This window comes from Cyprinodon tularosa, unplaced genomic scaffold (genome assembly GCF_016077235.1).
Source record: "Cyprinodon tularosa strain WSP-4 unplaced genomic scaffold, ASM1607723v1 ctg1433, whole genome shotgun sequence".
NCBI lineage: Eukaryota > Metazoa > Chordata > Actinopteri > Cyprinodontiformes > Cyprinodontidae > Cyprinodon > Cyprinodon tularosa.
The window spans coordinates 19,045-42,017 of NW_024038258.1; the positions used below are offsets into that span (position 1 = coordinate 19,045).

General features: G+C 51.5%; 1 protein-coding gene across 1 annotated transcript in view; it reads left to right on the top strand.

Moving 5' to 3' along the window:
- The first annotated feature begins 439 nt into the window (after window positions 1-439).
- LOC119779183 (immunoglobulin superfamily member 10-like) overlaps window positions 440-22,973 on the top strand; it is a 28,256-nt gene continuing 5,722 nt past the window's right edge. The window contains exons 1-6 of the mRNA XM_038278742.1: window positions 440-692; window positions 782-1,029; window positions 1,104-1,233; window positions 7,504-7,894; window positions 8,036-11,873; window positions 12,996-13,228. Of these exons, the coding sequence (XP_038134670.1) occupies window positions 845-1,029; window positions 1,104-1,233; window positions 7,504-7,894; window positions 8,036-11,873; window positions 12,996-13,228 (4,777 nt within the window). The 5' untranslated portion in view covers window positions 440-692; window positions 782-844. The remainder of the gene's footprint in view (window positions 693-781; window positions 1,030-1,103; window positions 1,234-7,503; window positions 7,895-8,035; window positions 11,874-12,995; window positions 13,229-22,973) is intronic.

The window sequence follows — 22,973 nt, forward strand, 5'->3', positions numbered from 1 at the left end:
TTTCCTGATAGCTTAACGCTTGGTAGCCATCTTTGGCTAAAGCGCTTCCCTTTGACTTTTAGCTTTAGCTTCCAGGTTCAGCATCATGCTCCATGACTGAGTCTCCATAGGAATCCTTTCAGGTCCAACAGCTGTACGTGACCCAGAAACTTACACCAGAAAGCCTGGAACCCAGCAGGTTTTTAAAGAACCAGGTTCTGCTCTGACCCACGATCTCACCATGAAGGGTTCTGGAGGTGGATCCAGGACCGGGTCTGGTTCCTCACAGAGAAACCGTCCGGGTCAGCCGGTCTGCACCAGCACGTTCTGAGCAAACAGCCTTCAGCCGCTTCCTGCACTCAGGATCGGTGTGTCTGGATGGAGGAGCAGGAGGAGGATCTGCCCTGCCCTCCGTCAGACTCCTCCCGCTGCGTCTCCTGCTTTCGCTCTAGCAGCTGCTGCTTCACTCCCTTCAGACTGGGGCTGAGGAAGCACTCTGGATCTGACCTCTCCTCCCGTTTTCCTCCCAGACGTCTCTAGTTTTCTCCCCCAGTTTTCCTCCCAGACGTCTCCGGTTTTCCTCCCAGACGTCTCCCGTTTTCCTCCCGGACGTCTCCGGCTCTCCTCTGTCCGGTTCTCCAGGCTTGTTTGAGGTCATAGCGACAGGATGGGTCAGGAGGAGCTGCCTGCAGGGAGGTTCCCAGTACTTTGAGGTGAGTGCTTCCTCATCTTGTCCTGCCGCTCCAGGCTCTGGTTTCTGTCTTCTCTCTCTGGTTAAATGGTGCATAAAATGTGATTCCAGGCAGACAGACTCAGACTTTCCAGGCACTCCAAGCAGCCCCCTCCCCACCTGCCGTCTGTGAGGATGAAGAGGGAGCACTGCACGCTGTGGCTCCTCCAGACTCTCCTGGTGCTCCTGCCCCCTGGGCTTCCTGCTCCCTGCCCCCGACCCTGCTCCTGCCCTCATCCGGCTGAGCTGCACTGCACGTTCCGCTCCCTCCTCTCCGTCCCAGGCGCCGTGTCCCGGCATGTGAAGCGCGTTAACTTGGGGTGAGGAAGGGATTCAGGGATCAGCGGAGGGTGTTTGTTCTGGTGATCCAGCTCTTCACTCTGCATGTTTTCAGGTTTAACAGCATCGGCCACATAGGGGTCGGCTCCCTGTCTGGGCTGAAGAAGCTGGAGCTGCTCATGGTCCACGGCAACAACATCCACTCTCTGCCTGATGGAGCCTTCAGGGACCTGGCATCACTTCAGGTACCGGCTGGAGAACTGGTTCTGATCCAGTAATCCTCCCTTTAAAGCTTTACTGGAGGAACCAGACCTTTAGTGAACCTCCATCAGTGTCTTCTGTTTTTCCACCATCAGGGTCGGGTCAGAGATGCTCCACATTCAAACACCTTTATTCAAAAACACGTTCAACACCAACTTTATTCTGTGTTGGATTATTTTACACAATAGATTCAATGATAGCTCGACAAATAAAGCTTAAATAACGCATCCATCCATCATTAGATGTGTGACTCCTGAAGAGTGGGAGCCATTGCAGAGCTCCAACACTCACCCAGGTCCATCAGGGGTCAAAGGTCAGACCTGCTGCTCTTATGTCTGTGGTCTTCAAACAACAGGAGGCACTTGGAGGAGGGACCCATGCTTTTCTCTCAGCAGGCAAACAGGTCTATAGAAGAATGAAAGACAAACATCCCGGGCCGTCACCAGGAACAAACACCAGGAACCGAAACCAGGAAACAACACTAGGAACCCACACCAGGAACCTACAACCGAAACCAACACCAGGAACAAACACCAGGAACCTACAACAGAAATCAACACCAGGAACCCACACCAGGAACCTACAACAGAAACCAACACCAGAAACCAACACCAGGAACCTACAACAGAAACTAACACCAGGAACAAACACCAGGAACTTACAACAGAAACTAACACCAGGAACAAACACCAGGAACCTACAACAGAAACTAACACCAGGAACAAACACCAGGAACCTACAACAGAAACCAACACCAGGAACCTACAATAGAAACCAACACTAGGAACCAACACCAGGATCCAACACCAGGAACCTACAACAGAAACTAACACCAGGAACAAACACCAGGAACCTACAACAGAAACTAACACCAGGAACAAACACCACACTGCAAAAACAATCCAGAAATAAGTAAAAAATGGCTTAAATTAAGTATATTTAGCCTTAATTTGAGCAGGTAAATAAGATGATTTGCCAATGGAATGAGTATTTTCACTCTTAAAATAAGATAGTTAGATAATATTTACTTGAAATAAGACGATAAAATAGTTTTTTCTTATTTTAAAAGGAAATTGTCTTGTTCCATTGGCAAAGTGTCTTACTTATCTCCTCAAATCAAGGAAAAACACACTTATTTTAAGAAAAAATAACTTATTGAGATTTATATTTTTTGCAGTGCAGGAACCTACAACAGAAACCAACACCAGGAACCTACAATAGAAACCAACACTAGGAACCAACACCAGGATCCAACACCAGGAACCTACAACAGAAACCAACACCAGGAACCAACACCAGGAACCTACAACAGAAACTAACACCAGGAACAAACACCAGGAACCTACAACAGAAACCAACACCCGGAACCAACACCAGGAACCTACAACAGAAACTAACACCAGGAACAAACACCAGGAACCTACAACAGAAACTAACACCAGGAACAAACACCAGGAACCTACAACAGAAACCAACACCAGGAACCTACAACAGAAACTAACACCAGGAACAAACACCAGGAACCTACAACAGAAACCAACACCAGGAACCTACAACAGAAACTAACACCAGGAACAAACACCAGGAACCTACAAAAGAAACTAACACCAGGAACAAACACCAGGAACCTACAAGAGAAACCAACACCAGGAACAAACACCAGGAACCTACAAGAGAAACCAACACCAGGAACCTACAATAGAATCCAACACTAGGAACCAACACCAGGATCCAACACCAGGAACCTACAACAGAAACCGACACCAGGAACCAACACCAGGAACCTACAACAGAAACCAACACCAGGAACCAAGGAACAAACAGCAGGAAGGAACACAAAGAACAAAAAAAAACAATCCCAGGAACCAACAGCAGGAAGGAACACCAGGAACTCAGAACCAACACCAGAAACCAACACCTAGATCAAACACCTGGAACCAAGGAACAACACCTGGAACCAAGGACCAACAACCGGAACCAAGGAACAACACAGCGAACCAACACCAGGGATCCCAAGAAAGAACCAAGGATCAACACCTAGAACCAACACCAGGGACTGAACCAGAAACCAACACTGGAACCAAGAACCAACACCATGAACGAAGCACAGACACCATAAACCAAGGAACGGCACAAGCAACCAAGGTAAAACACCAGGGACCAAAACCAGGGACTGACGTCAGGAACCAACACCAGGAACCAAGAACCAACACCAGGAATCATGAACCAACACCAGGAACCAAGGAACAACACCAGGGATCAACGGAAGGAACCAAGAACCAATACTCGGAACAAGGGACCAACAACAGTAACCAAGGAACTGCACAAGGAACCAAACAACACCAGGAACACTGACACAAGGAAAAACCATGAAGGACCAACACCATGAACCAACACTAGGATCCACCACCAGGAACCAAAAGCAAGGACTGAAAGCAAGGACCGACAACGGGGATCAACACCAGGGTTCAACACCAAGAACCAGAACCAAGGACAAACACCTGGAACCAAGGACCAATACGAGGAAACAACAAGAAGGACCAACACCAGGAACAAAGGACCAACACCAGGGTCAAAAACCAGGAACCAACACGAAGGACAAACACCATGAACCAACACCAAGGTCCACCACCAGGAACCAAAAGCAAGGACTGAAAGCAAGGACCGACAACGGGGAACAACACCAGGGTTCAACACCAAGACCCAGCACCAAGGACCAACACCTGGAACCAAGGACCAATACGAGGAAACAACAAGAAGGACCTACACCAGGAACCTACAATAGAAACCAACACTAGGAACCAACACCAGGATCCAACACCAGGAACCTACAATAGAAACCAACACTAGGAACCAACACCAGGATCCAAATCCAGGAACGTACAACAGAAACCAACACCAGGAACTAACACCAGGAACAAACACCAGGAACCTACAAAAGAAACTAACACCAGGAACAAACACCAGGAACCTACAAGAGAAACCAACACCAGGAACCTACAATAGAATCCAAAACTAGGAACCAACACCAGGATCCAACACCAGGAACCTACAACAGAAACCGACACCAGGAACCAACACCAGGAACCTACAACAGAAACCAACACCAGGAACCAAGGAACAAACAGCAGGAAGGAACACAAAGAACAAAAAAAAAAACAATCCCAGGAACCAACAGCAGGAAGGAACACCAGGAACTCACGAGCAACACCAGAAACCAACACCTAGATCAAACACCTGGAACCAAGGAACAACACCTGGAACCAAGGACCAACAACCGGAACCAAGGAACAACACCGCGAACCAACACCAGGGACTGAACCAGAAACCAACACTGGAACCAAGAACCAACACCATGAACGAAGCACAGACACCAGTAGACCAAGCGAACGCACAGGAACCAAGGAACAACACCAGGCGAACCAACACCAGGGACTGAACCAGGAAACCAAACGGAACAAGGAACAACACAGGACAAACCAACACCAGGAACTGAATGAACAAGCACAGGACACAATAACAACCAAGGCAGACCGACGAACAAACCAGGAACACAAGTAACCAACACACCAGGAACAAACACCAAGGAAACGAACCTAGACACCAGGAACAAACACAACCACAGGAAACACACACCAGAACCAGAACCAGAACCAACACAGGAACAACAACAGAACCAACACAGGCACCACAGGAACAAACAAAACAGCCAGGGGACAACGGAAAACCAGGAAACCAACAAGAAACAAAACAACACGGAACAAACCAGAAGGAACCAACACAGACACACAGAACACAGACAACACAGGAACCGAACACACAGGAAACCAAACACAGAACAACACCAAGGACCAACACAGGAACCAAAAGGAAAAAACAAGGCAACGACAACACAGGAGAACCAAAACCAGACAGAAACAACTAACAGCACAGGAAAAAACCAGGACCACACCAGGAAACCAAGGAAAACACCAGGAACCAACCAAGGACCAACACAGGAACCAAACACAGGATCACACCACCAGGAACCAAAACAAGGACAACAGCAAGGCACAACGGAACAAACAGGGTCAACACCAAGAACAGCACAAGGACAAACACCGGAACCCAAGGACCAATACAGGAAACAACAAGAAGGACCAACACAGGAACAAAGGACCAACCAGGGCAAAACAGGAACCAACACGAAGGACAACACATGAACCAACACAGGTCCACCAAGACCAACAAGCAGGAAGGACCAAACGGGAACAAACCAGTACCCAACCCAAGGACCAACTCCAGAAACCAAGGACCAACACAGGAAACCAAAACCAGGTAAAAAAAGTAACAACACCAGGACAAGGACAAACACAGGGAACCAAGAACACACAACAGGAACCAACACCAAGGACCAACACAGGGAACCAAGAACCAACACAGGAACAAAGGACCAACTCGGGAACCAAGAACCAACGCCAGAAACCAATGACCAACACAGGGAACCAAGAACCAACAGCAGGAACCAAAACCAGGAAACAATGACCAACGGCAGGAATAAATACCAAGGACTATCACCAGAGACCTACACCAAGAACCAACACCAGGAACCAAGAACCAACACCCGGAACCAAGGACCGACACCATAAACCAAGGACCAACACCTGGAACCAGTGGCCGACACCAGAAACCAAGGACCAACACAGGAAACCAAGAACCAACACCAGTAACCAACACCAAGGATCTGCACCAGGAACCAAGGAACAACACAGGGAACCAACAACCTACACCAGGAACCAATACCAGGGTTGGAACACCTGGAACCAACAACAAGAACCAATACCAAAGACCAAAACCAGGAACCAAGGTCCGACACCAGAAACCAAAGAGCAACACGTGGAACCAGGGGCCGACACCAGAAACCAAGGACAAACACAGGGAACCAAGAACCAACACCAAGGACCGACACCATGAACAAAGGAACAACACAGGGAGCCAACAACCTACACCAGGAACCAATACCAGGATTGGAACACATGGAACCAACAACAAGAACCAATACCAAAGACCAAAACCAGGAATGAAGGACCAACACCTGCAACCAACACCAGGAACCAAGGAACAACACAGGGAACCAAGAATAAACACCAGGAACCAATCCCCTGGACTAACACCAGAGACCAACACCAGGAACCAATACCAGGGTCGAACATCTGGAACCAACAATAAGAACCAATACGAAAGACCAAAACCAAGAATGAAGGACCAACACCAGGAACCAACACCAAGAACTAACACAGGGAACCAAGAACAAACACCAGGAACCAACAACAAGAACCAATACCAAAGACCAACACCAGGAACCAACACCAAGGACCAACACCGGTAACCAATGACCAACACCAAGGACCAACACCGGTAACCAATGACCAACACCAAGGACCTACACCGGTAACCAATGACCAACACCAAGGACCAACAGCGGTAACCAATGACCAACACCAAGGACCAACAGCAGAAATCAACAACAAGTACAAACACCAGGAGCCAAGGACCTACACAGGGAACTAAGAACCAACACCACGGACCAACCCCAAGACCCGACACCAGGAACCAACACCAGGGCCCAAAACCGGATCAATGGACCGGTGCTGTTCAGACCCGACTAATGGACCGGTGCTTCCGGTCTCTGAATGGATCAGTCCCCCCCCTTTTGATGTGTTAAGTAGGGCTGCTGATCTCAGCCCAACAAGGTTCTGGATCTGAAACGGAGATAACCTCTGACTGTGAACATGGTGACCCTTAAATGGATGAGATCCACATCTACCTGCTTTCTGGGGCGTTGATGTGTTGTTTTTTTTGGTCATTTCTTGTTTTAGCATTAGTCTGCTGTGGCTCAGCAGCTCTACTTCATGGTTCAGTATAGATCTAAACCTAGACAGGCTGCTGCGACCACTCCTAGCATCAGGTAGACCGTCTGGTGAAGGTCTATGTGCTCCTTCCCAGCAGGTCTTTATTAGCTGGGCTGTTTTATTGATACTGACAGATTCCAGATGATTTCTCACTATGCCGTTAGCCCATTTAATTATTTTCTTTTTCATTCAAGTCATGTTTCCATGGTCTGTTTGATTACTTTTAATGACGGGACCAGTTGGGTTGCTGGAAACATCTGCTGTAAAGGTTCCTGTAATGACTCCAGTAGTTACACACCTTCTCTGTTCTGACTCCCACCTTGATGATGTTGTGGATCATTTTGAAACCTCTCTGTTTTTCAGATGATGAAGATGAGCTACAACAAGTTAAAGGAGATTAACCGGCGCACGTTCCACGGCCTGTGGTCCTTGTCCAGGTTGCATCTGGATCACAACCAGCTGGAACTCATCCATCCGGACGCCTTCCAGGGACTCACCTCCTTACGCTTCCTGCAGCTGGAGGGAAACCGCCTTCAACAGCTGCACGCCACCACCTTCAGAACCTTCGCGCTCAGGGACCAGTTCTACATCTCCACGCTGCGACACCTCCACCTGTCTGACAACGGACTCACGTCGCTGCCCTCCCAGCTGCTGGGGACCATGCCCCACCTCGAGAGCCTGTACCTCCATGGTAACCCGTGGACCTGCGACTGTGGCATGAGCTGGTTCCACGACTTGGAAAAAGATTCACCAGGTGAGATTTCTGTGTCCCCTGTATGCACTGAACTGGGCTTCCCTTTTGGGGGAATTCCAGTTCCCTTTGGGGGAAGACCAGTTCCCTTTTGGGGGAAGTACAGTTCTCTCACTCTAACTGTTCTTCTCTGTGCTTCTCCAGGGGTTCTGAAATGTAAAAAGGACCGAGACCTCCCAGGTGGCCAGCTGTGTCCTTCATGCTCCTCTCCCAGACCTCTGAAGGACACTGACCTCCATGCTGCTGCTCCCCTGGTCTGCAGCAGCCCTGTCATCAGCCTCCTTCATGGAACGTCACCTCCACCGGAGTCAGAGCGTCAGATGCTGACCTCCAAGGACTTTAAGGACCCAATAGGTAACATATCTATGGGCCTCTCAGATGAACATGGGAACAAGTTAGATCTGGAGTGCAGTGTAGATGAGCTGCAAGAACCGTCCAAGGTGAGCTGGGAGCAGGTCAGCAAGCTCCAGCTACTGGCCAATGTCAGCCTCTCAGTGGAGCTGCAGTGCGCCGTAGACAGGAAGAAATACGAGCAGCTGTGGAAAGCAATCGCTTACTACAGCAACGTCCCCGCCCATCTGAAACGGGGCCCCGCCCTGACCAAAGACCCTGAGCTGGCCTATGCGTACGAGCAGGATTCTGAGCTGGATGCCGGGTACTACACAGGGCTAAAAGTCCAAATGTGGGCACGGCCCGCATGGCTGATGCAGCCGTCTGTGGAGCTACAGCTGAACCGTGCTGAGTCATCAATCAGAACGGTGATCCTCGCTCTCAGGACCACCCTCTCAGAATTGGTGGAAACGGAGCAGCAGCAGAGACTGGGCAGGACCTGGGTTATGATCGATTCCACAAACAGGACTCGTAAAGTTATGAGTGCAATCCTTGGAAGTCCCAGTGAAATGTTCTGTAACGTTCGGAGCTCCGACCCGGCGGAAATCCGGTGGACGCTGCCAGATGGCTCAGAACTGGCCAGCCCTTACAGCGGTCCTGGAAACAGAGTCTCCGTCTCCAGGGATGGACAGCTGCGAATCAAAGCTGTTACCCACAGTGACACCGGAACTTTCTACTGCATGGCCAAGGTTCCTGGAGATGTCGCCGTGCTTTCCTTCTACCTGTCCGTCCAGGAGTCCTCCAGTCCCCCACCAGGAGACGACACCTCCGCCGTTTCAATGGAGGAGTTTGCGGGAAACCCCATTTCTATGGACTGCCCTGCATCCAGCTCCCCGGATGCTGAGATAAACTGGATTCTTCCAAGCAGCCAAATAGTCCACTCCCAAGACAATTCCTCCAAAGCCTTGGTGCATTTTAATGGTTCTCTTCATATCTCCAAGACTCAGGTATCAGACAGCGGGTACTACAAATGCGTAGCTATAAATCAGCATGGCGCAGACACTATGGTGAAAAAGGTCAGTATTGTCAGACGCAGCGGCCTGATCAGACCTTTACGCAGGTTTCCAGTGAGACCACAGTCGGCCTCAGGAGTTAGCACACAGGTCAAAATCCCCACGGAGAACGCAGAGGAAGCATCGGGCGACGTTGATGCGTCTACGATACGCCACCGCATCAGTGGAGTCAGGAGGAGAATCCCAGGGAATCTAGCCCCAGGGAGAAAGGGGATTCATCCTTCCAGAAGCACCTGGCAAAGGCGGACGATGCTACGGGGGTCGCACACTGAAAACCAGAATGGTTCAGCTGAGAACAGAAGGAGGATTCATCTGTCCAAAAGCAAAATCGACCCAAAGAAATGGGCGCACATCCTGGCTAAGGCCAGGGAGCGGGATGCTGTGAGCCCACTTCCTGCTTCCTATCCAACAAAGATTGAAAAAGCCCTGACGACCGAGTCATTGAAAACTCCTGACAAGTCATCAGATGGCGTGACTGTACATGATAGCGAGGATCAGCAATACCTCCCTGAACAGTCCACAGAACCACAAATCAAGGAATTCCCCCCTCATGGGGAGGATGATCATGTGACAACTGAACCTTACAGTGAGCGAGGCGCCGCTAATAACAGCAGACACCTCACTACAGCACCCCATCCCACAGAGAGTGCTTACACTGCACAGCGCACGACCCAACACACAGAGCCAAACCTGGTCACGAGTTCAGATGGTGGGTTCTCACTCCCCCAGACCACATCTGTTCCCCCGCACGGCATCACAATCAGCCAGCCCAGCGCGCGCACAGCCAGCGGCAGCACGGTCCAAACAGCTGACCCCTCTGAGGGAAGGCAGAGCGGGGCCGAGCCGGATGATGTCATCAGCTCCATAAATCACAGATTCTCATTGGAAAGTCAGACGAATTCTGTAAAGAGAGAGGGAAGTGGAAACTATCTGGGGGAGACATCGACTCTGTCACAGTTTGAACCCAAGGACGCCACAGAGTCACGTTCTGAAGTCGAACCATCGAAGTCACCTTCAACGGCTCCTAAGCCTCCCGGTAGAAGAAAGTCGGAGTCTAAGAGGCGGCCAGTCGGCTCCAAAAGACGAAACGGCGGCCGGAGAAAAAGGCCAAACAGGAAGAAAGAAAAGCTGGACGCCTCTAATACCATCAGACCTGCAGCCAAGGCCTCCATTTCTGAGCTAAACACAGAACAGCCCCGAGTTACAGTCGGTTCAAGCAGCGCCGTTCCATCCACAGGGAGCCAAGCTGCGTCATCAAGCAGACTGAGTCATAAAGAAAGCTCAGTCCTCAGGCAGAACCACAAGGCGCTCACAGAGACTTTCCCACTCCCAGAGACAAAGGACGGCCGTCTACTCCTGCCAAGAGCGTCATGGCAGAGCTCTACAGCCGCACCGTCACTTCCAGCTTTGACTCATGGAAACAGCATGCTGGGGACTGCAGACACTTTAGAGGACAGCTTTGAAACCAGCTTTACAACAGAACCAGCACCTCTGCTGCACTACGACAGTCTCACTGGCCGTTACGACTCTTTGACAGAATTGCAAAGGGTCCATCAGGCAACTGGGATGGAAACCTCAACGCAGCCTTACCAGTTTACCTCAACTGCTTCATCCACGGCGGGCGGTCAGAAGGCAGCTTCCAGGGAAACTTCCAGAGGAATACTGTCAACTTCCAGGAGGCTTCCCAAGCATCGGAACCACAGCTCTGGTCAGAAGGAGGTAACCAAGACGGATTTAACGCCCAGAGAAAACCAGCAGACGTCACTGAATGCTTGGACAGACGTTATGAGAAGCTTGGAAACAGCTGTAGCTTCCATTACCTCAACACTGCCTCCACGTGTTTTACTTCCTCACTCACATCGTCAATCTAAATCCCAAGACACAACAATCGCAGGAAGAGACGTCATCACCTCGAACTTCCATCCTACAACCTTCCCAACGAATCACAAGCCGTCTAACACCAGTCCAGCCGTTCAAGTGTTGACATCTATCCCTCCACCCACCGTGGTCTCACCTACGCCATTTCAGAGGACACCAGTTCGTCCGCAGGGGTCCACACAGGAAGAGTGGACACCTGTTCGTCCGCAGGGGTCCACCCAGGAGGAGCGGACCCCTGTTCGTCTGCAGGTGTCCACACAGGAGGAGGGGACACCTGTTCATCCGCAGGGGTCCAAAAAAGAGGATAGGACACTTGTGTCCACACAGGAGGAGCGGACACCTGTTCGTCCGCAGGGTTCCACACAGGAGGAGGGGACACCTGTTTGTCCGCAGGTGACCACACAGGAGGAGGGGACACCTGTTCGTCTGCAGGTGTCCACACAGGAGGAGGGGACACCTGTTCATCCGCAGGGGTCCAAAAAAGAGGATAGGACACTTGTGTCCACACAGGAGGAGCGGACACCTGTTCGTCCGCAGGGTTCCACACAGGAGGAGGGGACACCTGTTTGTCCGCAGGTGACCACACAGGAGGAGGGGACACCTGTTCATCCGCAGGGGTCCAAAAAAGAGGATAGGACACTTGTGTCCACACAGGAGGAGAGGACACCTGTTCATCCGCAGGTGACCTCACAGGAGGAGGGGACACCTGTTCGTCCACAGATGACCACACAGGAGGAGCAGACACCGGTTCGTCTGCAGGCGACCACACAGGAGGAGAGGACACTTGTGTCCACACATGAGGAGGGGACACCTGTTCATCCGCAGGGGTCCACACAGGAAGAGGGGACACCTGTTCGTCCGCAGGGGTCCACACAGGAGGATGGGACACCTGTTCGTCCGCAGATGACCATACAGGAGGAGCGGACACCTGTTCGTCCGCAGGGGTCTACACAGGAGGATGGGACACCTGTTCGTCCACAGATGACCACACAGGAGGAGGGGACACCTGTTCGTCCGCAGGGGTCCACACAGCAGGATGGGACACCTGTTCGTCCGCAGACGACCATACAGGAGGAGCGGACACCTGTTCGTCCCCAGGGGTCCACACAGGAGGATGGGACACCTGTTCGTCCACAGATGACCACACAGGAGGAGGGGACACCGATTCGTCCACAGATGACCATACAGGAGGAGTGGACACCTGTTCGTCCCCAGGGGTCCACACAGGAGGATGGGACACCTGTTCGTCCACAGATGACCACACAGAAGGAGGGGACACCGATTCGTCCGCAAATGACCACACAGGAGGAGGGGACACCTGTTCGTCCCCAGGGGTCCACACAGGAGGAGGGGACACCTGTTCGTCCGCAGGTGTCCACAAAGGAGGAGCGGACCCCTGTTCGTCCACAGATGACCACACAGGAGGAGGGTACACCTGTTCGTCCGCATGTGTCCACACAGGAGGAGCGGACACCTGTTCGTCCGCAGGTCACCACACATGAGGATAGGACACTTGTGTCCACACAGGAGAAGGAGACACCTGTTCATCCACAGGTGACCACACAGGAGGAGGGTACACCTGTTCGTCCGCATGTGTCCACACAGGAGGAGCGGACACCTGTTCGTCCGCAGGTCACCACACATGAGGATAGGACACTTGTGTCCACACAGGAGAAGGAGACACCTGTTCATCCGCAGGTGACCTCACAGGAGGAGGGGACACCTGTTCATCCGCAGGTAACCTCACAGGAGGAGCGGACACCTGTTAATCCGCAGGTCACCACACATGAGGATAGGACACTTGGGTCCACACAGGAGAAGGAGACACCTGTTCATCCGCAGGTGACCACACAGGAGGAGGGGACACCTGTTCATCAGCAGATGTCCACACAGGATGAGCAGACACTTGGCCACACATCCAATCAGAGGGGAAAGCCGAGGATAACAACAGATCGTTCCCAGACGATCACCGTGCGAACAGGAGCAGATGCTCAGCTTCCATGTGATACCAAAGGCCAGCCGATGCCTTTCCTGTCCTGGACCAAGGCTTCCAGCGGTAAGAATCATCCCACACAGAGCTATGCCTCATGTTTACCCCTGCTGTTTAAAAAACACACAACCAATCAAATGAAGCACTATGATGTAGTATTCAGGCCAGGCTATTGACTTTTAAATTTGTTTTATTTTGAGAATAAAGTCGTAACATTACGAGAATTAAGTAATTATTTTACCGTAATAAAGTCGTTCTCTTACGAGAATAAAGTTGTAACATTACGCGAATAAAGTCGTAACTTTACAAAAATAAAATCATAACATTACGAGAATAAAGTTGTAAAATTACAAAATAAATTCATAACATTACGAGAATAAAGTAGTTCTATCATGAGAAAAAAGTCGTTACATTATAAAAATGAAGTCATAACATTACAAGAATAAAGTCGTAACATTATGAGAATAATGTTATGACTTTATTCTCATAAAGTGAGGCTACCTCAGTGAGGTAGTCTCAGTGGGGTAGCCTCAGTGAGTTAGCCTTAGTGAGCTAGCGTCAGTAGGGTAGCCTCAGTGAGTTAGCCTCAGTGGGGTAACCTCAGTGAGGTAGCCTCTGTGAGTAGCCTCAGTGGGGTAACCTCAGTGAGGTAGCCTCAGTGAGGTAGGCCCAGTGAGGTAGCCTCAGTGAGCTAGCCTCAGTGGGGTAGCCTCAGTGGGGTAGCCTCAGTGGGTAGCCTCAGTGAGTTAGCCTTAGTGAGGTAGCCTCAGTGAGGTAGCCTCAGTGGGGTAGTCTCAGTGAGTTAGCCTTAGTGAGGTAGCCTCAGTGGGGTAGCCTCAGTGAGTTAGCCTTAGTGAGGTAGCCTCAGTGAGTTAGCCTTAGTGAGGTAGCCTCAGTGGGGTAGTATCAGTGAGTTAGCCTTAGTGAGGTAGCCTCAGTGAAGTAGCCTCAGTGAGTTAGCCTTAGTGAGGTAGCCTCAGTGAGGTAGCCTCAGTGCGGTAGTATCAGTGAGTTAGCCTTAGTGAGGTAGCCTCAGTGAGGTAGCCTCAGTGGGATAATCTCAGTGAGGTAGTCTCAGTGAGTTAGCCTTAGTGAGCTAGCGTCAGTAGGGTAGCCTCATTGAGGTAGCCTCAGTGGGGTAACCTCAGTGATGTAGCCTCAGTGGGGTAACCTCAGTGAGGTAGCCTCAGTGAGGTAGTCTCAGTGGGGTAGCCTCAGTGAGTTAGCCTTAGTGAGCTAGCGTCAGTAGGGTAGCCTCAGTGAGTTAGCCTCAGTAAGGTAGCCTCAGTGAGGTAGCCTCTGTGAGTAGCCTCAGTGGGGTAACCTCAGTGAGGTAGCCTCAGTGAGGTAACCTCAGTGAGGTAACCTCAGTGAGGTAGTCTCAGTGAGGTAGCCTCAGTGAGGAAGCCTCAGTGAGGTAGCCTCAGTGGGTAGCCTCAGTGGGGTAGCCTCAGTGAGGTAGCCTCAGTGAGGTAGTCTCAGTGAGTTAGCCTTAGTGAGCTAGCATCAGTAGGGTAGCCTCAGTGAGTTAGCCTCAGTAAGGTAGCCTCAGTGGGTTAGTCTTAATGAGGTAGCCTCAGTAAGGTAGTCTCAGTGAGTTAGCCTTAGTGAGCTAGCATCAGTAGGGTAGCCTCAGTGAGTTAGCCTCAGTAAGGTAGCCTCATTGAGGTAGCCTCAGTGGGGTAACCTCAGTGATGTAGCCTCAGTGGGGTAACCTCAGTGAGGTAGCCTCAGTGAGGTAGTCTCAGTGGGGTAGCCTCAGTGAGTTAGCCTTAGTGAGCTAGCGTCAGTAGGGTAGCCTCAGTGAGTTAGCCTCAGTAAGGTAGCCTCAGTGAGGTAGCCTCTGTGAGTAGCCTCAGTGGGGTAACCTCAGTGAGGTAGCCTCAGTGGGGTAACCTCAGTGAGGTAGCCTCAGTGAGGTAGGCCCAGTGAGGTAGCCTCAGTGAGCTAGCCTCAGTGGGGTAGCCTCAGTGGGGTAGCCTCAGTGGGTAGCCTCAGTGAGTTAGCCTTAGTGAGGTAGCCTCAGTGAGGTAGCCTCAGTGTGGTAGTCTCAGTGAGTTAGCCTTAGTGAGGTAGCCTCAGTGGGGTAGCCTCAGTGAGTTAGCCTTAGTGAGGTAGCCTCAGTGAGTTAGCCTTAGTGAGGTAGCCTCAGTGGGGTAGTATCAGTGAGTTAGCCTTAGTGAGGTAGCCTCAGTGAAGTAGCCTCAGTGAGTTAGCCTTAGTGAGGTAGCCTCAGTGAGGTAGCCTCAGTGCGGTAGTATCAGTGAGTTAGCCTTAGTGAGGTAGCCTCAGTGAGGTAGCCTCAGTGGGGTAATCTCAGTGAGGTAGTCTCAGTGAGTTAGCCTTAGTGAGCTAGCGTCAGTAGGGTAGCCTCAGTGAGGTAGCCTCACTGAGTTAGCCTGGGTGAGGTAGCCTCAGTGGAGTAGTCTCAGTGGGTAGCCTTGGTGGGGCATAATGTCGTAACATTATAAAAATAAAGTCGTAACATTATGAGAATAAAGTTATGACTTTATTCTCATAAAGTGAGGCTACCTCAGTGAGGTAGTCTCAGTGAGGTAGTCTCAGTGAGTTAGCCTCAGTGAGTTAGCCTCATTAAGGTAGCCTCAGTGGGGTAGCCTCAGTGAGGTAGCCTCAGTGAGGTAGCCTTAGTGAGCTAGTGTCAGTAGGGTAGCCTCAGTGAGATAGCCTCAGTGAGTAGCCTCGGTGGGGTAGCCTCAGTGAGGTAGCCTCAGTGAGCTAGCCTCAGTGAGGTAACCTCAGTGAGGTAACCTCAGTGAGGTAGTCTCAGTGAGGTAGCCTCAGTGAGGAAGCCTCAGTGAGGTAGCCTCAGTGGGTAGCCTCAGTGGGGTAGCCTCAGTGAGGTAGCCTCAGTGAGGTAGTCTCAGTGAGTTAGCCTTAGTGAGCTAGCATCAGTAGGGTAGCCTCAGTGAGTTAGCCTCAGTAAGGTAGCCTCAGTGGGTTAGTCTTAATGAGGTAGCCTCAGTAAGGTAGTCTCAGTGAGTTAGCCTTAGTGAGCTAGCATCAGTAGGGTAGCCTCAGTGAGTTAGCCTCAGTAAGGTAGCCTCATTGAGGTAGCCTCAGTGGGGTAACCTCAGTGATGTAGCCTCAGTGGGGTAACCTCAGTGAGGTAGCCTCAGTGAGGTAGGCCCAGTGAGGTAGCCTCAGTGAGCTAGCCTTAGTGGGGTAGCCTCAGTGAGGTAGCCTCAGTGAGGTAACCTCAGTGAGGTAGCCTCAGTGAGGTAGCGTCAGTAGGGTAGCCTCAGTGAGTTAGCCTTAGTGAGGTAGCCTCAGTGGGGTAGCCTCAGTGAGGTAGCCTCAGTGAGTTAGCCTCAGTGAGGTAACCTCAGTGAGGTAGCCTCAGTGAGCGATCCTCAGTGGGGTAGCCTCAGTGAGGTAACCTCAGCGAGTTAGCCTTAGTGAGGTAGCCTCAGTGGGGTAGCCTCAGTGAGGTAGCCTCAGTGAGTTAGCCTCAGTGAGGTAGTCTCATTGAGGTAGCCTCAGTGAGTTAGCCTTAGTGAGGTAGCCTCAGTGGGGTAGCCTCAGTGAGGTAGCCTCAGTGAGGTAGCCTCAGTGCGGTAGTCTCAGTGAGGTGGCCTTAGTGAGGTAGCCTCAGTGGGGTAGCCTCGGTGGGGTAGCCTCAGTGGGGTAGTCTCAGTGAGCTAGCCTTAGTGAGGTAGCCTTAGTGAGGTAGCCTCAGTGCGGTAGCCTCAGTGGGGTAGCCTCAGTGAGTTAGCCTCAGTGAGGTAGCCTCAGTGCGGTAGTCTCAGTGAGGTAGCCTCAGTGAGGTAGGCCCAGTGAGGTAGCCTCACTGAGCTAGCCTCAGTGAGGTAACCCCAGTGAGGTAGCCTCAGTGAGTTAGCCTCAGTGGGGTAGCCTCAGTGAGGTAGCCTCAGTGAGGTAACCTCAGTGAGGTAGCCTCAGTGAGGTAGCCTCAGTGAGGTAGCCTCAGTGAGGTAGCGTCAGTAGGGTAGCCTCAGTGAGTTAGCCTTAGTGAGGTAGCCTCAGTGGGGTAGCCTCAGTGAGGTAGCCTCAGTGAGTTAGCCTCAGTGAGGTAACCTCAGTGAGGTAGCCTCAGTGAGGTAGCCTCAGTGAGCTATCCTCAGTGGGGTAGCCTCAGTGAGGTAGCCTCAGTGGGGTAGCGTCAGTAGGGTAGCCTCAGTGAGTTAGCCTTAGTGAGGTAGCCTCAGTGGGGTAGCCTCAGTGAGCTAGCCTCAGTGAGGTAGCCTCAGTGAGGTAGCTTCAGTGAGGTAGTCTCAGTGGGGTAGCCTCAGTGAGGTAGCCTCAGTGAGCTACCCTCAGTGAGGTAGCCTCAGTGAGGTAGCCTCAGTGAGCTAGCCTCAGTGAGGTAGCCTCAGTGGGGTAGCCTCAGTGGGGTAGCCTAGGTGGAGTAGCCTCAGTGAGCTAGCCTCAGTGAGGTAGCCTCAGTGAGGTAGCCTCAGTGAGGTAGCCTCAGTGAGCTAGCCTCAGTGAGGTAGCCTCAGTGAGGTAGCCTCAGTGAGCTAGCCTCAGTGAGCTAGCCTCAGTGAGGTAGCCTCAGTGAGGTAGCCTCAGTGGGTAGTCTCAATGAGGTAGTCTCAGTGAGTTAGCCTTAGTGAGGTAGCCTCAGTGGGGTAGTCTCAGTGAGTTAGCCTTAGTGAGGTAGCCTCAGTGAGGTAGCCTCAGTGAGGTAGCCTCAGTGAGGTAGCCTCAGTGAGGTAGCTTCAGTGAGGTAGCCTCAGTGAGCTAGCCTCAGTGAGGTAGCCTCAGTGAGGTAGCCTCAGTGAGGTAGCCTCAGTGAGCTAGCCTCAGTGAGGTAGCCTCAGTGAGCTAGCCTCAGTGAGGTAGCCTCAGTGAGGTAGCCTCAGTGAGCTAGCCTCAGTGAGGTAGCCTCAGTGAGGTAGCCTCAGTGAGGTAGCCTCAGTGAGCTAGCCTCAGTGAGCTAGCCTCAGTGAGGTAGCCTCAGTGAGGTAGCCTCAGTGAGGTAGCCTCAGTGAGCTAGCCTCAGTGAGGTAGCCTCAGTGAGCTAGCCTCAGTGAGGTAGCCTCAGTGAGGTAGCCTCAGTGGGTTAGTCTTAATGAGGTAGCCTCAATGGGGTAGTCTCAGTGAGTTAGCCTTAGTGAGGTAGCCTCAGTGAGGTAGCCTCAGTGGGGTAGCCTCAGTGAGGTAGCCTCAGTGAGGTAGCCTCAGTGAGGTAGCTTCAGTGCGGTAGCCTCAGTGAGGTAGCCTCAGTGAGGTAGCTTCAGTGAGGTAGTCTCAGTGGGGTAGTCTCAGTGAGGTAGCCTCAGTGAGCTAGCCTCAGTGAGGTAGCCTCAGTGAGGTAGCCTCAGTGAGGTAGCCTCAGTGAGCTAGCCTCAGTGAGGTAGCCTCAGTGAGGTAGCCTCAGTGAGCTAGCCTCAGTGAGCTAGCCTCAGTGAGGTAGCCTCAGTGAGGTAGCCTCAGTGAGGTAGCCTCAGTGAGCTAGCCTCAGTGAGGTAGCCTCAGTGAGCTAGCCTCAGTGAGGTAGCCTCAGTGAGGTAGCCTCAGTGGGTTAGTCTTAATGAGGTAGCCTCAATGGGGTAGTCTCAGTGAGTTAGCCTTAGTGAGGTAGCCTCAGTGAGGTAGCCTCAGTGGGGTAGCCTCAGTGAGGTAGCCTCAGTGAGGTAGCCTCAGTGAGGTAGCCTCAGTGAGGTAGCTTCAGTGCGGTAGCCTCAGTGAGGTAGCCTCAGTGAGGTAGCTTCAGTGAGGTAGTCTCAGTGGGGTAGTCTCAGTGAGGTAGCCTCAGTGAGCTAGCCTCAGTGAGGTAGCCTCAGTGAGGTAGCCTCAGTGAGCTAGCCTCAGTGAGGTAGCCTCAGTGAGGTAGCCTCAGTGAGGTAGCCTCAGTGAGCTAGCCTCAGTGAGCTAGCCTCAGTGAGCTAGCCTCAGTGAGCTAGCCTCAGTGAGCTAGCCTCAGTGAGGTAGCCTCAGTGAGCTAGCCTCAGTGAGCTAGCCTCAGTGAGGTAGCCTCAGTGAGGTAGCCTCAGTGAGGTAGCCTCAGTGAGCTAGCCTCAGTGAGGTAGCCTCAGTGAGCTAGCCTCAGTGAGGTAGCCTCAGTGAGGTAGCCTCAGTGGGTTAGTCTTAATGAGGTAGCCTCAATGGGGTAGTCTCAGTGAGTTAGCCTTAGTGAGGTAGCCTCAGTGAGGTAGCCTCAGTGGGGTAGCCTCAGTGAGGTAGCCTCAGTGAGGTAGCCTCAGTGAGGTAGCTTCAGTGCGGTAGCCTCAGTGAGGTAGCCTCAGTGAGGTAGCTTCAGTGAGGTAGTCTCAGTGGGGTAGTCTCAGTGAGGTAGCCTCAGTGAGCTAGCCTCAGTGAGGTAGCCTCAGTGAGGTAGCCTCAGTGAGCTAGCCTCAGTGAGGTAGCCTCAGTGAGGTAGCCTCAGTGAGGTAGCCTCAGTGAGCTAGCCTCAGTGAGCTAGCCTCAGTGAGGTAGCCTCAGTGAGGTAGTCTCAGTGAGCTAGCCTCAGTGAGGTAGCCTCAGTGAGCTAGCCTCAGTGAGGTAGCCTCAGTGGGTTAGTCTTAATGAGGTAGCCTCAATGGGGTAGTCTCAGTGAGTTAGCCTTAGTGAGGTAGCCTCAGTGAGGTAGCCTCAGTGAGGTAGCCTCAGTGAGGTAGCCTCAGTGAGGTAGCTTCAGTGCGGTAGCCTCAGTGAGGTAGCCTCAGTGAGGTAGCTTCAGTGAGGTAGTCTCAGTGGGGTAGTCTCAGTGAGGTAGCCTCAGTGAGCTAGCCTCAGTGAGGTAGCCTCAGTGAGGTAGCCTCAGTGAGCTAGCCTCAGTGAGGTAGCCTCAGTGAGGTAGCCTCAGTGAGGTAGCCTCAGTGGGGTAGCCTCAGTGGGGTAGCCTAGGTGGAGTAGCCTCAGTGAGCTAGCCTCAGTGAGGTAGCCTCAGTGAGGTAGCCTCAGTGAGCTAGCCTCAGTGAGGTAGCCTCAGTGAGGTAGCCTCAGTGAGCTAGCCTCAGTGAGGTAGCCTCAGTGAGGTAGCCTCAGTGGGGTAGTCTCAATGAGGTAGCCTCAGTAGGTTAGTCTTAATGAGGTAGCCTCAATGGGGTAGTCTCAGTGAGTTAGCCTTAGTGAGGTAGCCTCAGTGAGGTAGCCTCAGTGAGGTAGCTTCAGTGAGGTAGTCTCAGTGGGGTAGTCTCAGTGAGGTAGCCTCAGTGAGCTAGCCTCAGTGAGGTAGCTTCAGTGAGGTAGTCTCAGTGGGGTAGTCTCAGTGAGGTAGCCTCAGTGGGGTAGCCTCAGTGAGGTAGCCTCAGTGAGCTAGCCTCAGTGAGGTAGCCTCAGTGAGGTAGCCTCCGTGAGGTAGCTTTAGTGAGGTAGTCTCAGTGGGGTAGCCTCAGTGAGGTAGCCTCAGTGAGCTAGCCTCAGTGAGCTAGCCTCAGTGAGGTAGCCTCAGTGAGGTAGCTTTAGTGAGGTAGTCTCAGTGGGGTAGCCTCAGTGAGGTAGCCTCAGTGAGCTAGCCTCAGTGAGGTAGCCTCAGTGAGGTAGCCTCCGTGAGGTAGCCTCAGTGGGGTAGCCTCAGTGGGGTAGCCTAGGTGGAGTAGCCTCAGTGAGCTAGCCTCAGTGAGCAAGCCTCAGTGAGGTAGCCTCAGTGAGGTAGCCTCAGTGGGGTAGCCTCAGTGGGGTAGCCTAGGTGGAGTAGCCTCAGTGAGCTAGCCTCAGTGAGCCAGCCTCAGTGAGCTAGCCTCAGTGAGGTAGCCTCAGTGAGGTAGCCTCCGTGAGGTAGCCTCAGTGGGGTAGCCTCAGTGGGGTAGCCTAGGTGGAGTAGCCTCAGTGAGCTAGCCTCAGTGAGCTAGCCTCAGTGAGGTAGCCTCAGTGAGGTAGCCACAGTGAGGTAGCCTCAGTGAGGTAGCCTAGGTGGAGTAGCCTCAGTGAGGTAGCCTCAGTCAGGTAGTCTCAGTGAGGTAGCCTAGGTGGAGTAGCCTCAGTGAGCTAGCCTCAGTGAGGTAGCCTCAGTGAGGTAGCCTCCGTGAGGTAGCCTCAGTGGGGTAGCCTAGGTGGAGTAGCCTCAGTGAGCTAGCCTCAGTGAGCCAGCCTCAGTGAGGTAGCCTCAGTGAGGTAGCCTCAGTGGGGTAGCCTCAGTGGGGTAGCCTAGGTGGGGTAGCCTAGGTGGAGTAGCCTCAGTGAGCCAGCCTCAGTGAGCTAGACTCAGTGAGGTAGCCTCAGTGAGGTAGCCTCCGTGAGGTAGCCTCAGTGGGGTAGCCTCAGTGGGGTAGCCTAGGTGGAGTAGCCTCAGTGAGCTAGCCTCAGTGAGCCAGCCTCAGTGAGTAGTCTCAGTGAGGTAGCCTCAGTGAGGTAGCCTCAGTGAGGTAGCCTAGGTGGAGTAGCCTCAGTGAGCTAGCCTCAGTGAGCTAGCCTCAGTGAGGTAGCCACAGTGAGGTAGCCTCAGTGAGGTAGCCTAGGTGGAGTAGCCTCAGTGAGGTAGCCTCAGTCAGGTAGTCTCAGTGAGGTAGCCTCAGTGAGGTAGCCTCACACTCAGTTAAAGTTCCTGAATGTTTGGTCTGCTTCAGTGTGTGGCAGTCAGCAGAAAGCTCTCCTCTCATATTATCTGTAAATATGTGCTTTCTGCTGCTGTCTGGTTACGTCACTGAGCTAAACTCACACCATGACCTCCAGCACACGGGTGGCCGTCACATCGGCAGACTGTTAGTCTCAGTGAGGCAGCAGGTAATCATGGCTGAACTCTTCCTGTGTTTTATGGTGTGTAGTAATTAGTAATTAGTGCTGACTCTGCAGAGCGAGCTGCCTCTGCGTTACGCTGGGCCAACTATGAAGCCAGAAACCTGCCACACGCACAAAAAGCAGTCAATTTAAAACGCACTGCTCTGCAAACACATTTTCATCATTTAATGAGGTCCCTAATGTGTTAGAAGCATCAGTTCATTCATTCAACGTTTGTCAGCGTGAGGTTAGAACCGACCGGAGAAAGTAAACTGCTGCCATTGGCTACTTTCCAGGAAGTCCCGCCTCTTTGGACCGTTCTCTTCCTGCTTGTGGCTAGAAGCATAGACATATATAAAGAGTATACCCCGCATCGACCACTCTCCAGAGATTCAGGGGCGCCATCTTGGGGCGGTCGACTGCTCTGCTTGGTGTAATGTGCTGACCAGGCTCAGAATCAATTTTAGTCAACATAACCTGCTGAATATTTAACTAATTTTCACATTGCTTCTTTCTAATAACTATAGCTATTATACCAAATGGTTCAGTGCATTTAAATATTTAGTTAGTGTGGTTAAAAGTAATATAATATTCAGACAGGATGTATGTTGCAAATAACATCCATTCATACATTTTAATAATTTTTTACTACCATATACAAACACACAGTTAAACACAAACTTATACACACACACACATATATAAATCTATTTATTTATATGGTCGATTCTTTAACTAAGGCCACTTTTATGTCCTTTGATCATATTTCATGAAACAATTTTAAAAAAGGGAAATTTCACACCTTTATAGTTATCTTTACAATGAAACTGTTTTAGGACATTTGTTTTAGTAGCCTGTAATGACCTTTTCACCTTTTTTCAACCTGATTTATAAATGTAAATATTACCGTTCTGTCCTCGTCCCCAAACCCAGACCTTTGATCTTCAATGATAAAAATGAAAAGTAAAAAATATCAATAAAATAATCAAACTATAATTGAATTAATTGTAGTTGTCCCACACTATTCACAACACTGTAATGTCCCTTTAAAAAGTTCCTATGAAAGATTGTTTGGGTTGTTGCTATGGAGATGAACAGTGACATCACATGGTGGGAATTTTGACTTCATCCATCAACTTTTGAAGTAAAGCCAAGGTAAATATTACTT